The following is a 15731-nucleotide window of genomic DNA, read 5'->3' as shown; positions in this document are numbered from 1 at the left end:
ACAGTGACTGAAGTGTAATGAAGTTCAAAGAAGGGCAAGCAAGGGTTGGCGGTGCGGGCACTGCCTCCTCCCCAGCACTGCGGGTGGTGCCTCCGCCTTCCCCGGGAGCTGCTGGGGTTGGGGGGGTCCCGCTGGGTGCTGGGGGGACAGACCTGGCTCAGCCGTCCCGGTGTAGCCAAGTGCTGCGTGTCCAGTGCTGGGCCCTGGAGCCCCAGGGCCAGGAGTTGCCCCGTGCCCCCCATGCCCGGCCATGTGCTGTCAGCTCGGTGACACTGCAGTGGGGACAGGGAGTGATTTGTGTCCTTGTCAACAGCCCCCGTGCTGCGGCAGAGCCGGGAGCAGCTTCGGCTGGAGGCAGCGGGCAGGAGCGGAGCTGGAGCTGAGAATCCCACAGTGGAGCTGGAATCTCTGAGCTGGAGCTCCAATAAAGCCTGTGGGGCTGGAGCTGAAATGTTGGGCTGGGATAGATCCTGGAGAGCAAGAGTTGAAATAAAATGGGGGGCAGAGGCTGGAGCTAAAATAAAGAGTGTGGGGCTGGAGCTGAAACACTGCAGAGCTGGAATAAAGCTTGTGGGGCTGAAACACTGACCATGGAGCTGGAGTGGTGCAGAGATAGAGCTGAAACAAAAACTGCAGCACTGGAGCTGAAAATGCTGCAGGGCTGGAGCTCAGACATCCCCGAGCTGAAGAGTGCAGGGCTGGGGCTGAAATGAAACCTGCAGAGCTGGGGCTGAACTCAACTCTGCCGTGGGGCTGGGAGAGCCGAGCTGAGCAGGGGAGCGGGGCTGAGAGGCAGAGCCCGGGGCAGGGGCTGCTACAGCCGCTGCGGAGCTGGGGGGGAGCAAAGCCCCCGGGGCCGGGACCGCCGGGAGCTGCGGCCGCGGGTGTGAGCGGAACCGGGACAGGCCCGGGGCGGCCCGAAGACCGCGGGGCGGGCGGGGGCAGCGATGTCTGGGCCCGTTCCCGGGGCCGTTCCAGGCCGCCCCGGCCCGTGCCCGGCAGCCACCCCGAGACAGGACCCCCTCTTCCCGGGGAGCCGCTGCCACCGCCCCCCGGAGCTTCCGGGCCTGGTTCGGGACCTCCCCGCGGCCCCCGGCGCCCCTCCCCAGGGCTGGGGGCGGCCCCACTCACCGTGACCCCACTCACCGTGCCCGCCGAGGTCCCTCCCGCCGCGCCCTGGGTCCGACCCCGTCTCCCCGGACGGGACGGCGACAACGCAAACCCAGACCCTCCAAGGTCGCCCCTGCCCCTTCCCCTGCCCCTTCCCCTGCCCAGCCCCTTCCGTCCAGAACCCCCCAGGAATGGATCCGGGTGGCGAAGGCGGGAACTGCGGCGGCACCGAGGAGCAGCCGACTGGGGGAAACGAGCATAGCAGAAGGCGGCACTGGAACCGCCCTGGGGAGGGGTCGGGAAGTCCCAGAACAGAAAGGGGGGGGGGAGGGGGGCGCGATGGTTTGGTGTCACCATGTCTAAATATCCCCAGGCCGCTGTCCGGGCTGTCCGTTTTTCCACGTCCCGGAGGGTCTCCCCAAGGCGCCCGCCTGGAGGGGTTGGGGTTTCGACCCTGCTCAGGCGGAGCCTCCGGCCCCTGCTCTGCCTCGACCGAGAGCGAGGAGGGACCCGGCTGCCGTCCCTCGGGACGAGGGGACTGTTCCCAGTGTCACCAGGAAAGGGGGGCAGCTCCCAAAATGCAGCCCTCAGAAGGGCTGATTCAGGGGACCCCGAAAGGGGCAGGGGAGTGCCAAGAAAAGGGGCAGGGGGGTGCCAAGTGCCAGAGCCTCCTGTCCCTTCCCATCACCCCCCGCAGCCCAGGCATGTCCCCAGGGTGCCGTGGCGGAGGAAGCATCACGGAGCCAGATTGTCCTTCTCAGGCTTTATTGGGCTCTGACCACACGCTCATGCCGAGGCACGGGCACACCTGCGCCCCACGGCCACAGCCAGCCCCACGCCTGCCAGCCCCACGCCGGCCATCGCACACAGCAGCCCTATGCCCACGCTGGAGGCCGCTGTCACCTCACCTGCAAAACCGAAGGGGACAGAGAGTTGGCAGCTGTCACTGGCCATGCCACCAGGACGTGGCCGGCTGGGACTCACCCTGACCCCGGTGCCGTTCGCCCGCCGTGCCCAGGGCTGTGGAGAGGAGCACGGGACCGATGACCACGTCAGCTTCGGCCTCTTTCCCTGGGGAGGGAGGAGCCGTGAGATGGGTTCACGGCACAACCCCACCGTGTCCCTGCTGTCCCCGTGGGGACCCTACCCTTGGCATCGTGGCGGCGGAAACGGCGGCCCGGCCATCGCTCCGGGGGGCTTGGTCTCCGGGAGAAGGGAGGGGCCTCGCAGTTGCCTGTCTCACAGCAGCTGCAGATCTCCCTGCTGCCTTCCACAGGCACCCAGCTGCAGCAGGGGGGTAGCGTTGTCACCGGGGTGTCCTCCCCTTCCAGCACCCACGGGGCGTTTGCGTCCCCTGAGTGGGTCCGTGGCACATCCCTGTGCCCCTCCGGGGCTGTGGGATGCCCGGGGACACCTGTCCAGATGTCCCCACTACGCGGTGTGGTGGCTACTCACGTGTTCCTGGCTTTGTTGAAGGAGCAAGCTTTGTTGAGGGGGTCCGGGGCTTGGTCTGCTGGGGTCACCTTCAGGTGGCAGGTGATGTAGATCTGCAGGGAGGGCAGAGGAGAGAGGTGGGGACTGACACCAGCTTGGTTTGGGGGTGGCAGGACACTCACACACATACACACACGTGCCTTACCAGGTTCCTGGCATCCCCTGCAAACCTGAACACATCGATCCTGAAGCGCAGCATGTCCTCCCGGGGCCGGGGGGTGATGAAAGCAGAGCTGGTGTCGTCTGACCTCCCATCAACCAGGCACCTGGGGTGGGACGGGGAGGGTCAGCATCCTAGAAGGTCCCCCCCTGTATCTCCATCACCTGCAGGCCCCACAGGCTCACCCATTGAAGTCCACGATGGCATAATGGGGCGAGGAGTCGGTGCCAGGACTGAGGGCGGCCACGCAGCTGTCCACGAACAGCCGCAGCGGGACGTGACTTTCTGTGTTCACCTCGGCTTGGAGGTTGAGGACGTCACCCAGTTGGAAACCAGTGAAGGGTCTCTCAGCGCTCCAGTCCTCTGCGAGGCAGTGCCGGAGGGAAAAAGGGGGGAAAAAGTGGGTCTGCCTGGCCCCAGGTACTCCTGTGGGACCGCTCAGCCCCACAGCGTGTGCCATAGGGAAAAGGGTGACAAATCCCCATCTGGAGGTGGGGGAGGGTGTGTTCCACCTACCATTCATGAGGCGCAGGGAGAACACCAACCTCTCCTCGGCTGACAGCGTGGAGCTGAAGGGAGCCCAGGTTGGCTGGATGGCTTTGCTGCTCACGTTCTCCCTCCTGAGCGAGGATCACAGACATCAGGACATCAGGACATCAGGACATCAGGACATCAGGACATCAGGACACAGCCCCGGGCTGGTCCCTGGGGGGATGGATGGGGGAAGCCCTTACCTGGGGTAGTGGCACTCGATGGGGACCACGGCGGGGTTGCTGCGGATGATGAGGGGGTTGCTGGCGGGGCTGGGGTCATAGTTGAGGAGTGTGCGGTAGATGAGGGAGTCTGGTGTGACCTGGGCAGAAAAGTGGTGAGAAGCTGGCTGTGAGGCCACCCCTCCACCTTCTGCCACCGCTGGACATGGAGCTGTCTTCCCAGCTGGGAAAATCCAAATAAAGCATGGGGGCAAAGCCAGGCAAAGGGGTGAAGAAGGAACCCCGCTCCATTCTCAGTGGGTGAAGCTTCCCAATGGGACAAAGCAGGAGGGAAATGGGGCTGAGCTCTGGGAAACACCATCACTGTGTCAGCAGCAGAAAAGGATAATCAGCTGTGGGGGAAAAGCACTCCCATTTGAGGGAAATACCTGTTCATCTTTCTCTTGGGGTGTTCCTTGCTGGTGCACCCAAAGGATCCCTGGCACCACGGGGGATGCTGGGTGTGTGGTCCCCCAGCCTAGAGCTGCTCCAGGGCTGGGAGATGCCAGCTGGGATCCCAGAGCTGGGGGGAAGCACAGAGGGGAGGTCTTACCTGTACGATGCTGCCACACTCGTGGAGCCCAGCGATGAAGGTGACAGTGTTCTGGGCAGGGTCGAGGGAGGAATATTTGCAGGCTGCTGGTCCCAGGGTCAGGTCGGCCGCGTTGACCAAGCGGCCGGTGCCAAAGAGGTCCCTGTGCACTGTCACCACCAGCTGAGCCTCCTGGCACTGCACAGTCACTGGCTGCTGGCTGGAGACGGCTCGAGATTGGGGATCCTCCACCCAGGACCAGGTGTGGGGCTCTGCCCGCCCTCCCCTCCTCGCCGAGTCACCCCAGGAGAAATCCCAAGGTGGGGAGGAAGCCACCTCGCCCGTCACCCAGCAGAGAAGAGTGAGGATCAAGCTGCTGTCGGGTCCCATCCTTTCTTCTTCCAGCAAACCCTGGCTCAGAGAGCTGGGGCTGCTCCTCCAGCCTTTATATCCCAGTGGGAGCAGCAACCATCCACCCCTGGGCTCCCCCATGGGGACCAATGGCACCCAAAGGCCAGCCCATGGGGGTGTGGGGACATGACTCAGTGGTTTCCGGGGTGCTGGGACCCCCTGTTCCTGGGCTGCCCAAGGCAAGAGAAAACATCCTCGTCAGCCTCTTTGGGGAAAATGTTTATAAAACTCAGCAGAAGCTGGAGACGGGGAGACTGGTACAAAGTGGCTTGTTTAGGTTAGAAGGTGATAAGGGGCTTCTCAAGGCTGCTGAGGAGATGACAAGATCCCGATCCGGGTCCTTCCCCACCCTTCCACAGGGACTATTCCTGCCCGGCACTGTGGCCCCTGTGGGACTCTGGTTTTCCAGAGGGATGCTGAGGTCCTGGGGGGCACAGGTCCAGCCCAAGCAGGGGCTTCAAACATCTCAGCTGGGCCAGGACTGGGATGTTGTGTCAGGAGCAGCAGCAGATGGGGAGCCCTCAACACTGTCACGAGCGTGGCCATTCTCAGCCAGGGCTTTACAGCCCCTATTTCAGCCTCAGCAGCAGAGCCACAGCCTTTCATTTTTCCCCTCTGCTTCCCTTTCCCCAGCTGTTTAGGTTCTGTTTGCTTTGCTGCCTACAAAGAAAAGGGCTCAGGGTAAAAGCAGCCCCCCTGCTGCAGACCCCCCCCCCCCCTCTTAGGGATCACCATGGAGCACCAGGCTCCTCACAGATGGGGAACAGGGAAAGCTGCTTCAAAATAAACCCAGGCTGTTTCCAAGACTCATTATTGGCGTTTGTCCCTTCTTTTGAGTGAGTATCTTTAACTCATGTTCCCTACCCAGGCTCTGGAAGCATCCTGCCAGCTCTGTGTGAGGGATGCTCCATTTCATCCCCCAAATCCTGCCTCATCCTTCAGGAGCCCCCTGGCAAGCCTTAGGGACAGCAGGAAGCTCCAAGCTGGATTTCAGCTCAGCCATTTCTAGGAAAACAAATAGAAATAGCAAATTTTGGGGCTAGAAGGCAGCCGGCCCCCTCCTAGCAGAAATCCCACTGGGCTTGGAGCTGGGACTGACTCAACTTCCCCACAACACACCAGTGGAAAACTGGCTGAAGTAGAAACCATCCCCTTTCCACACACCCCCAAGAAGTTGATGCCCCAACCCCGTTGCTCTCTGTGGGTCCAGGATTTCACTTGGATGTTTAAAATTCCTCCAGCCCAGCTCTTGCTTAGGAACAGGGAGGATGGGAGGAGCATCCCGAGCCCCATGCGTCAGGGAGATAAGGTTGATGCTGAATCAGGAACCCTCCCATCACCACTCAGACAGGGCCTTGGATGCAAGGACCCCAGGAGATGCCAGCATCCACCCCACTCCACCCAGAGAGACACAGCACCCAGGCTGGGGGGCTCGGGGTGTCGAGGCTTGAGCCTCAAGCAGAATTAACCCTCCTGGGGGGCACCTCCTGCTTCCCCAGCTCAAATGAGCAGAGAGGGATCCCATAGCCAGGCTTAGAGAAAAGGAGCTGTTTCTTTATGAAAAAGGGGCTTTCTGCTCCCAGGTGAGCCTCTGCCAGGCCCTGCTGTCCCAGCTTGATTCCAGGCACAGCACAACATTCCCAGTGCAGTTGTGTGAGAGTGGGAGCTTGAGGCTTTTTGGTTTTGTGGGGTTTTTTTTTGGAGGAGGCAGAGAGCAGAAAGTCCCCGTGCACAGGACAAGCACCTGCGGAAACCCAGGGGTTTTTCCCTTGTTGCAGCAAGGAGACTGTAAAGCACACCTCATTTTTTCCTTAGAACAGCAGTTTTTCAGTCCAAAGCCTCCCATCTCACCCAGCAAGGTGAGTGCTGCCACTGAGCCTTACCAGAGCCAGGGCAGGAGGTGCTGGAGGGGGTGGCTGCTCTAGAAGAGCACTTCCCTATCCCTAGTTTCTTTGTAGACCCAAACTGGATGATATTTGCCTTTCCTCCTGGAGCCATCCAAGGAATTTTTGCTTCATTAGCTGCACAGGGCAAGAACTTGCCTTTAAAACTCCCCCCTGTGCACCTCAGCAAAGCAGAGATGGTCACCTCCCAGACCATGCGTGCCCAGGGGTGGTTAAGGCATTTTTTAGCTGGCAAAGACAAGGAATCAGATAGATGAAAATGTAACCCAGCAGCAGCTGCAAAAGTTATGGTCTGGGGGGTTGAGGTGAGGAAATATTTCTTTTCCAAGAGGTCTGTGCAGCCCTGGGCTGGGCATCTCCATCCCTGGCTGTTACCAGCCTCAGCCAAGCCAGCCTAGGGCTGGTTTAGCTGGTGTTGGACTAGAGAACTTCTGAGATCTCCTCCACCCCTCCTTCCAAGCCCTCCTCTTCTCCCTTTTGCCCACAAAACTAACATCTCCCAGCTGTAAAGAAGGTGGTGAAGACATCTCCCAGCTCAGCTTCTGAAAGGCTCCTCTCTGACCTCACTGCAAGAAAATTATCAACCCCCCCATAGTGAGGGGCAGGTTATAGGGATGGGCAGGTTATAAAGGGGCCATACTGCCAACCCCCACCCAAAATCAATCCCAGATCCCACACAGAGCTTTCATTTTGAGGGAGGACTCATTTGCTTTTAGCTCCTTGAGCCACCAAGGGGAAGGATGGAACCACAAGCTTAAGTGATCCAAACTCCTGCCAAGGAGACCCCATGGGGGGAGGGGACACCTATCAAAGGGTGGGGGTCTTCAGGGTGCTGGATGCCACCCAAACACAGGGCAGGCTGTGCAAGGTACCACTTTCCTCTGGTCCCCACAACCCTGAGGGCTGCCCAAGCCCCCCCAGAGCAGGACAAAAGATTGCAGCAGGTCCCTGTCCCCTGCAAAACCAGCTCCTGAGGCACTGGTAAACCCCAGCTCCCCCAATCCAACACCAAGGTGCTCAGTTCCCACCCCTGCTCCAAGTGGGAACCTCTCCAGGTAGTGAGGAGCAACATGTCCCGGGTTTGGGGGAGAAGCATCTCACCCTTACAGCTACTCTGCTGAGCACAAAAGCCCCAATTTCACAGCAGGAGGAGGCAAAAAACCAAAAGCACTTCAGGCCCATCAATACTTTTTTTTTTTTTTTTTTTTTTTTTGTGGTGGTGGTGGGGAAATGGGGACAAAAATTCCATTCCCTGCCCCAAGGACTGTTTACACATTTCAGCCAAGGCTTGTTACACACAACTATGTGTAAACAGTCCTTGGGGCAGGGAATGGAATTCCTGTCTCCTGCCCCAAGGAAAAGCCCAACCCCCCCACCCTGGAGTTGTGCTCCCTTCTTCAGCCATCAAAGCTACATTTCCCTCCCAGAAGCAGCTTCAGGGTGGAAGAGAATGCTCCAGGTATCACTAAACCTTTAGTTGCCCTTGGCTCATTGAGTAAGGAGGTAGCAGCACGGAGCCAACCCAAGGAGCTCCACAGAAAAGTAGAAAGTCTTGATGCCCAACACAGCTCCTTGCTTCTGGAGACAAGATGACAACATCTGGGTGGGGATTTGTTTTCATCAGTTACCCCTCAGGAGCTCTGGGAGATGCTGAGGGGGGTGTAAGACCCTGCTGAGGACAGGGCTTCAGGGGAGCAAGGGCCAAATTGGGTGCAAAGAGGCCCAGTTAGGGTGAAGATTTGGTTAGCTCAGTCCCTCCAGGAAAAAAGACTTCTCTGCCAAGCCTCTCAATCTTTCAGTTGAGTTTTTATTGGACAGGCTATAAAAGTTGAAGCCAGTGGCTTAAAGAGAGTTGCTGGGTTTTGGGCAGACTGTCAGAGTTCCCAGAACCACGAGGACCAGGAGAACCAAACCAGCAACCGTGGCCAGCCCCAACACCACCCACAAGTGGCCTGCATCTAGGAAGGAGAAGCAAGGAGGTGGTTATGACCCAAACCAGAACCTGCTACTGACACCATCCCCCTTTCCCCAGGTTCTCCTTACCTTCTGAAGGCATCCTTCTCCCTCTGTGGTCCTGCCAGCTGTGGATGAGGAGAGGTCCAACCACAACATCCCCTTCTCCCACCAAGGGATCTGAAAAGGAGGATCTTGGAGGGACCCAGCTCATTTCCAAGCTCTCCCAAGCCTTGGATTAGCACTGAGGCAGCTCCAAGCACCCAGTTCTGAGCCAGTTGCCACCCATGACGGTGACAGAGCCCAAGAGACCTACCAAGCTTGGAGGGCAGTTCTCTCCTGGCACGTCCTCCTTGCCTTTGGGAAGGAACCTGGAGCCTACTGGAATTCCCAGCCAAGGCACAGCTCCTCATCTCACAGCAGGAGCAGACATCCTGGGTGCCTTCCACAGGAGCCCACCTGGGACGAAGGATGGTGAGCAGCTCACCCCATGGTGGGAATCCCTCAAGTGCTGTGGGGCCTCTTAGGATAGACCAAAACCCTCCCCCTCCCCTCCCCCCCCCCCCCCCCCCCCAGACACCTTCCTGGGAGGGGACAGGGCAGGTGAGAAGCCCAAGGTTTTCACCTTTGAGCTCCTGCTACTCACAGGTTGCTGGCTTTGTGGAAGGAACAAGCCTTGTTCAAAGGGTCAGGAGCTTGGGCAGCCAGGGAGACCTTCAGGTGGCAGGTGATGTAGATCTGGGGAGGGCAGCAGAGCAGAGGGGTTGGGATGTCCTTGGGATGGTCTCCAACAGGACCATCTCAACCCCATCCTGCTCCCTCTGAGCCACCTCAGGGTTCAGCCACTTGAAGCCCAGGGTTTGTCTGGACCAGTATCAGAACTGGTCTCCAAGAAAGATCCTGTCTAAACAAGGGACTTGCTTTGGGAAGTATTTACCAGATTGCTGGAGTCTCCTGCAAACCTGAACACATCCACTGCAAACTGTAGGACATCCTGCCTGGGTCTTGGGGATATGAAAGTCGAGGTGGCACCATCCAGCTGCCCATCCACCAGGCACCTAGGCACAAAAGGCAAGGGCCAGCAGGATCCTCCTGTCAGGGGAGCCCAGACTGTGCTGAAAGCATCTCTAAACCAAGGAGCAGCCAGTTCTTACCCACTGGAGTCAATGAAAGTGTAGTGGGGAGAGGAGCTCCTGCCTGGGGCTGGGCTGGCCACGCAGCTGTCCACCAAGACCCTCAGGGGCACGTGGCTCCCCAGGCTGACACCAGCTTGGAAGTGGAGGACTTCTCCCAGTCGGAATACAGCAGAGCCTCTCTCAGCACTCCAGTCCTCTGGAAGCACAGAGGTCTCCAGGCACTCAGGAATGGGAAACCACCTCCTGCTCCACCCAGCCCTAAACAGGCCCTGGGTACTCCCCAAACCCACTCCAAACCCAGCAGCACCAGTACCAGCTGTGCCATCTAGTGAAAGCAGGGACAGCCCAGGGTGCCCCCCACCAGAGGGGGACCCTGACCCCAAACTTACCATTCATGAGGTGCAGGGAGAAGGGCAGCTTCTCCTCAGAGGACAGGGTGGAGCTGAAGGGCACCCAGGTGGGTTTGACTCCATTGCTGCTCACGGTTTCCCTCCTGGGGGAAATGTCCCTGGGTAAAGAGCCTCGAGGCAGCAGAGGAGCTGGCATGGTCCTCACCTGCAGGGCCTCACCTGGGGTAGTGGCACTCGATGGGGACAGTGGCAGGGCTGGTCCGGATGATGACAGGGCTGCCAGCAAGAGCTGGCTTGTAATTTAAACTCGTGCTGTAGACCAGAGCATCAGGGGTGACCTGGGGAAGAAAAAGAGCAGAGCACCCCGTCCCTAAGAGCCCTGCTCCTCAGCCACAGAGCAGCACCCTGAGGCCTGGAGACTCTGTGCCGAGATGGTTCTCCTGCCCATACTCAGGAGCATCCCTTCTGGAAGCGGCTGAGCAGCACTCATCCTGCCACAGGGATGCTCCAGCTTCTACCAGGACAGGTTCTGCCCAGCAGCACTGGGGGATGTAGAGGAGCTCCAGTTGGTTCTGGGGGCTGGTTGGGTTTGTTTTGTTTTGTTTTGTGTTTTTTGGGGGGTTGTTTTCTTCGAGTTTCCATGAAGAACAGCCAGGAAAGTCTATCCCTCAGGATACCAGAAGGTGGCTTCCTGGAGGAGGAAGGGGTTTTAATGAAGCTATGTGCTGGGTGGAGCACAGGGGGTAGCTGCTCACCCTGCTAGCCCCAAGCTTCTCCCAGAGGAGAAACGAGGAGAAACCCCTGGAATTTTCACTTAACCTCCCAGGAACCTTCATACAACTCTCAAACAGCACCCAGGCACCTCCTAAGGCAGACACCCCCTGCCAGCTTGCTCTGGTGGCTTCATCACCAGGGAGATGGCAGCAACAGCACAAAAACTCCTGGAAGCTTTAAGTTCCTCTCTTCATCAGGAAAAAAAACCCGAAATTTTTGCCCCCTTTGCACACCCTTCCATGCCCCTGGACCAGAGAGCACAACTCCTCCAGACTTCCAGCCTCCAGGGAAGGCCTTGGAGCTTCCCCTGGAGCCCAGGGAGCTCCCTGCCAGCCTCAGTTTCCCAAGTCACCCAGGTGCAGCCCCCCACCCCAGGGCTCCATCCCCCCCAAGTCTTACCCTGAGGGTGCTGCCACAGTCGTGCAGCCCAGCCAGGAAGGTGACCCTGGGAGGGGGCTCAGCAGCAGAACTCCAGGATGCTGGCGGACAAGCAGCTGAGCCCAGGCTCAGGTCTGCAGCCCTGACCAAGCGCCCTGTCCCAAAAAGGTCCCTGTGGACCGTGACCATCACCTGAGCCTCCTGGCACCGCACAGCCACGGGGTGCAGAGGGGCTGCAGCCTGGAGCTGGGAAATATCCACCCATGCCCAGGGCTGGGAAAAGGCTCTGGGATGCTCCAGAGGAGCAGGGGCTGCTCCGTGTCTCCATAGCTTTACCTCCCCTCGAATGGAGGCCCAGGGGCTGGGTGCAGCCACCTCCCCAAAAACCCAAAACAAAAGGACAAATTCCAGGCTGCTCCCAGGCCTCATCCTGCTCCCCAGGCTCAGCACAAGGAGCAGCTGCTGCCCAAGGAGCTTTTGTAGCCCCCACCTCCCACAGCCACTCCCACCCCAGGGCAACTGGAAACAGCTGAGAGCACCCAGTTTCCTGGGAAACCCATCCTGGTGGCCATTGGGAAACCCATCCTGGTGGCCATCCAGAGGTGCTGGATTGGGCCTCTCACCCACAGTTGTTGGGTTTGTTCTGTTGACACCTGCAAATTTTTTCCTTTTCCTTTTTCTTTTTTTTCTTTTTTCCTTTTCCTGTTTCTTTTTCTTTTTTTTTCTTTTTTCCTTTTTCTTTTTCTTTTTTTTTTTTTCCTTTTTCTCTTTTTTCTTTTTTCTTATTTCCTTTTTCTCTTTTTCTCTTTTTCTCTTTTTTCTTTTTTCTTTTTTCTTTTTTCTTTTTTCTTTTTTCCTTTTCCTTTTTCTTTTTCCTTTTCTTTTTCTTTTTCTTTTTCTTTTTCTTTTTCTTTTTCTTTTTCTTTTTCTTTTTCTTTTTCTTTTCCTTTTCCTTTTCCTTTTTCTTTTCCTTTTTCTTTTCCCTTTTCTTTTTCTTATTGTTTCTTTTCTTTTCCTTTTCTTTTTCCTTTTTCTTTTTCTTTTTCTTTTTCCTTTTCTTTTTCTTTTTCTTTTTCCTTTTCCTTTTCCTTTTCCTTTTCCTTTTCCTTTTCCTTTTCCTTTTCCTTTTCCTTTTCCTTTTCCTTTTCCTTTTCCTTTTCCTTTTCCTTTTCCTTTTCCTTTTCCTTTTCCTTTTCCTTTTCTTTTTCTTTTTCTTTTTCTTTTCCTTTTCCTTTTTCTTTTCCTTTTTCTTTTCCTTTTCCTTTTTCCTTTTCTTATTGTTTCTTTTCCTTTTCCTTTTCCTTTTTCTTTTTCTGGTTTAATTGCCAGCCCAGTGTTAAACCCTGACAGGGGGTAAACCTAAGGAGAGGCAGTGAACCTCAGCCTCATTTTCCCTGCTCAGATCCTCACCCAACTTCTGCAGGCTCCATGAGGAGGGCAGCAGGAGCTCTAGCAGGACAGGGACCCCATCACACAGCAACCCTCTCTGTCCCCTCCTGCTTTTGCACACCTCCAAAGACACGTGCACCAGGACATAAACCCACACACACATTTTCTCTACAGTGCTTCAGTGCCTTGCCAAGTTCCTCCAGCTTCCTTGGGTACCTGCCTCTGGAGCACTGGTCCCACTGCCTGCTGGAGCCAGGCTGGTGCTGAAAAAATGGGCAGCCAGGTGCTGAATGGTGCCATCCAGCACAGCCTCCATGCTCAGCTCCACTTGGGCCACCTCCAGGTGGAGCCAGGATTGGGTCAGTTCATGGATCTCCAGCTGCAAAGGTGGGAAGAAAGGGAGAGGAGTTGGGAGCTCAGGCAGAGCTGGGTAGGGCCATGAAGATCACCCACCCCAGCACCCCCAACCAGGGGGATTCCCATAGCTTAGACTCCAGCTTGGAACCCTCCACTCTCATCCTCAACCCTGCTTGCCCTCTGCTCTCCTGGTTCTGGGGAGGTTGGGACAGGGAGGGGACCTCTGTCTTGTTCCTCTTTCTGTGGCTCCCTCCCAGACTTTCTTTCCCCTTTCCTCACTCTCCCCTGGGCACAGTGCTGCACCAGGTAGCATCTTGGACCTCCAAACCACCCAGAGACACCAGTACATCTCCCCAGCTTCCTTTTACATCCCCTTTTGTGGACTTGCAACCCCAAAGCTCTCGGCCTGGCCTCTCTGCCACTGCCCTGTCCTGCTTCCCTCCCCAAAAACCTTTTCCAGCTTGGAGCCCCTTTCAGACATTTTTCTGGTGTAGATATGGGGGAGGAACTTAAGCTTCCCAGCAACCTGGGGGCTTTTCTGTGTGGCCAGAGCCCTTTGAGATAAGTCACAGAGTTCCAGAGACCCCCTGCTCCCTCCTCATCACCACATCTTCCCTCCCAGGCCCAGGGTCAGGAGATCTTTGAGCAGCTCCAGTTTTCCCTCCCTGTTACCTCCACAACAAGAGTCTGGGGGCTCTGTGCAGCATTGGGGCAGCTGCTCCCCACTTTTCAGCTTCTCCATTTGGACCTCATGAAGCCTCTTCTTCATCAAGGTCTTGGTCATGGCATCCTGCAATGACACCAGCAGAACAGACAGCACAGGGTTCCACACCTGGAAATGGATCTCAGTGCCCATGGAGATGAGTGCCCCATCCTTGGAGGTCAGCTGGGGCAGAGGGGGGTCAGGATCTCTCCCATTCTTCACCCCGTGGCCCATCCCTTGTGACTGGGAGCAAAGCAGGACCATGCCAGGTCCCTGTGGCACCTGGATGCATCCCAGGCAGAAGAAGATAATTCACTTGTGAGTGGGCATAATCTGGAATGGGAAAGTTTAGACTAGGGAAGAAGCAAAACCCTGGGTCCTACAGTGGTGACGGGACAAGAGGCAGCAAGGAATAATCCCCCTCTCTATGGAGGGGGGGTTGCCATCCCATTACTCACCTGCTTTCCTCCTTTACCTTCGAGGCAAACCATCCTGAGATGGGGAAAGTGACAACCATCAGCAAAAAGCCCAAGGAAGTGATAATGGCAGATCCAGGACAGCCAGCCCTGGGAGAGGGGAAAGTACTTGCTCCAAAACACCCTTCTGTGCCCATGAACCCCAAGCCAAGCCTCCTCCCCAGGGTGACACTTTTGTAGTGCTAAAGCTTGGACAAGAGGCCCAAGCCAAAGTTGACTTATGGATGAATCCTCTCCTGGTATGGAAATTGCAAAAATAATTGAAACTGCATCCTAATATTAATCCTCAAGAACCTAATTCATCAAAAATAACTCACTTAAGAGGATGTTGAAGAAACCCTGCCAACCATGCCCTGGACTCTGGCTCAGTGCTGGTCATGGGTGGTCAGGAGAAGCAGAGTTCATCTCCTTCTGCAAAGTCAATATGCAAAGTCCTCCTGACCTGCAGGCTGCTTGGTCTGTAAGGCTGGACTTTGGATGGGGACTTCCAGGGACTTTGGGTGCCTCCCCTGCGGGTGGACACCCCATGTAGGATTTTCCCACTTCCCGGGAAGGGCTCTCCAAATCCTCCCTGCAACCGGGGCTCCCCAGGGACTGCGGATCTGGTGATGGGAATGTCTGGCAGTGGGGATGGAGCTCTCTGCATCACTCTCCTTTCTCTTAATTGGTAATGATTTGATGCATTACCCTGTCTATTTTCTGTTTGTCTGCTTTAGCTGCTTTGTTCTGTATTTTTCTTCTTTGGTTGCATTATTCAGTTATCCCCAGTGAAACACCTCTGCTCTTTGCACTCTGGTGTCCCTGTTTCATTACCATCCTCATTTGGCAAAACAATCCCACAGCAAAAGTGGCAGGAAAGTCCCTAGGAAGGCAGCAGTTCTGCTCCAAGGCCAGGACTCACCTGTGGTATTCCCAGCTGGTCCCAGAGGGTCTTGCTTGGATCCGAAGGGCAAGAAGTCCTTCTGGGCACTGTAGAGCCCGATGCTGGACTGCTGGAAGCAAAGTCTCCCAAGGGAAGGGCCTGGAATCCTGACCATCCAAGCCCTCTAAGCTGGGCTCCCCTCTGCTATCACGGCCATCTCAGCCACCAGCCCCCTCTCTGCCTGTCCCCAGCCCCAGCCAACCACCCTGCCCTGATGGGACACCGGAACAGAGCCACCACGCTCAGCTGGTATGCTGGGGGACACTCGCTTGAAGAAACCAAACCTGTCAGGGGTTTCCTGTCCTGTGATCTCACATCTTCCTGGTGCCACCCTGGGCAGGAGGAGACAAAAGCCATCACCCCACAAACAGCTTTTGAGATAACCCTGGGGTGTCCCTGGTCACCATCCCGATGCCGCGGGGACTGTGGACGGATGGAGCTGCTGGAGCTTCCTGGTCCCCTTCTCATGTGGCTGTGACCACACGGCTCAAGGGCTCGGTGAGGTTGGCTTTTTTTTTTCCCCCCCGCAGGAGGCCTCTCCTGGTACTATGGGAAGGATGGGCCTTCCAGCGCACAACCCCCTGGGGGGCCGGGACTTCCAGAGTGTACTCCGGCCCCACAGAGCACTGGGAGTTATTTTTCCCAGAAAATGCTCCAGCCTGGTCTCACCGCCAACCCCCCCCCCCCCCGCCATCTCCATGCCACCTGCATGCAAAGGGTGATGGAGACAAAGAGCAGCGCTGCCTAGAGCGGGGAGGCGGGGGGGGGGAATGGGAAAGCAATGGGGCGGGTTTAAACTCCCCCCCCCCGTGGCTAAAGCTGGGGTCCGAGCCACTGCCCCAGACACAGCAGCCGGGCCGGCACCCAGTTTTGCACCGAGCACACGGCGCCGGGGGCCGCTCTGGCAACTGAAGCTTGCCGACCCCCCCC

General features: G+C 57.1%; 3 protein-coding genes across 3 annotated transcripts; all 3 read right to left on the bottom strand.

Annotated features, from left to right (window-relative positions):
* Positions 1 to 1858: 1858 nt before the first annotated feature.
* On the bottom strand, positions 1859 to 4623 carry LOC139800945 (zona pellucida sperm-binding protein 3-like). The gene is made up of 9 exons (XM_071754588.1): positions 4070 to 4623; positions 3499 to 3617; positions 3281 to 3384; positions 2950 to 3127; positions 2750 to 2870; positions 2566 to 2657; positions 2258 to 2394; positions 2095 to 2181; positions 1859 to 2018 (listed from the first exon to the last, which is right to left on the bottom strand). Exons 1-9 carry the CDS (start codon positions 4538 to 4540, stop codon positions 1897 to 1899), a joined length of 1431 nt encoding a protein of 476 aa, XP_071610689.1. The 5' UTR covers positions 4541 to 4623; the 3' UTR covers positions 1859 to 1896.
* Positions 4624 to 8154: 3531 nt separating this feature from the next.
* Positions 8155 to 11466, bottom strand: LOC139800944 (zona pellucida sperm-binding protein 3-like). Its single transcript, XM_071754587.1, has 9 exons — positions 10976 to 11466; positions 10022 to 10140; positions 9842 to 9945; positions 9471 to 9648; positions 9254 to 9374; positions 8963 to 9054; positions 8633 to 8775; positions 8407 to 8496; positions 8155 to 8321 (listed from the first exon to the last, which is right to left on the bottom strand). The coding sequence occupies exons 1-9, from the start codon at positions 11381 to 11383 to the stop codon at positions 8206 to 8208; spliced, it is 1371 nt and encodes a 456-aa protein (XP_071610688.1). The 5' UTR covers positions 11384 to 11466; the 3' UTR covers positions 8155 to 8205.
* Positions 11467 to 12521: 1055 nt separating this feature from the next.
* Positions 12522 to 15495, bottom strand: STOML1 (stomatin like 1). The gene is given in 5 exon segments (XM_071755275.1): positions 12522 to 12728; positions 13416 to 13736; positions 13879 to 13969; positions 14781 to 14958; positions 15471 to 15495. Coding segments are annotated over 5 exon segments (822 nt in total).
* Positions 15496 to 15731: the final 236 nt, after the last annotated feature.

This window comes from Heliangelus exortis, chromosome 11 (assembly GCF_036169615.1).
Source record: "Heliangelus exortis chromosome 11, bHelExo1.hap1, whole genome shotgun sequence".
NCBI lineage: Eukaryota > Metazoa > Chordata > Aves > Apodiformes > Trochilidae > Heliangelus > Heliangelus exortis.
Note: the sequence above shows the minus strand (reverse complement) of the source record. Positions and strands in the feature narration are given on the sequence as shown.

Excerpts from the sequence above, each read along its gene's own strand:
- LOC139800944 (XM_071754587.1), bottom strand. The coding sequence starts at position 11,383 with ATGAGGCCTGGGAGCAGCCTGGAATTTGTCCTTTTGTTTTGGGTTTTT. Across the intron at positions 9,375-9,470 it reads ACTTTCATTGACTCCAGTGG|GTGCCTGGTGGATGGGCAGC; the intron begins GTAAGAACTGGC and ends TTTTGTGCCTAG. Across the intron at positions 9,055-9,253 it reads CAGGAGACTCCAGCAATCTG|ATCTACATCACCTGCCACCT; the intron begins GTAAATACTTCC and ends TGCCCTCCCCAG.
- LOC139800945 (XM_071754588.1), bottom strand. The coding sequence starts at position 4,540 with ATGGGGGAGCCCAGGGGTGGATGGTTGCTGCTCCCACTGGGATATAAA. Across the intron at positions 3,618-4,069 it reads AGTGTGGCAGCATCGTACAG|GTCACACCAGACTCCCTCAT; the intron begins GTAAGACCTCCC and ends TTTTCTGCCCAG. Across the intron at positions 2,871-2,949 it reads GCCATCGTGGACTTCAATGG|GTGCCTGGTTGATGGGAGGT; the intron begins GTGAGCCTGTGG and ends GTCCCACCCCAG.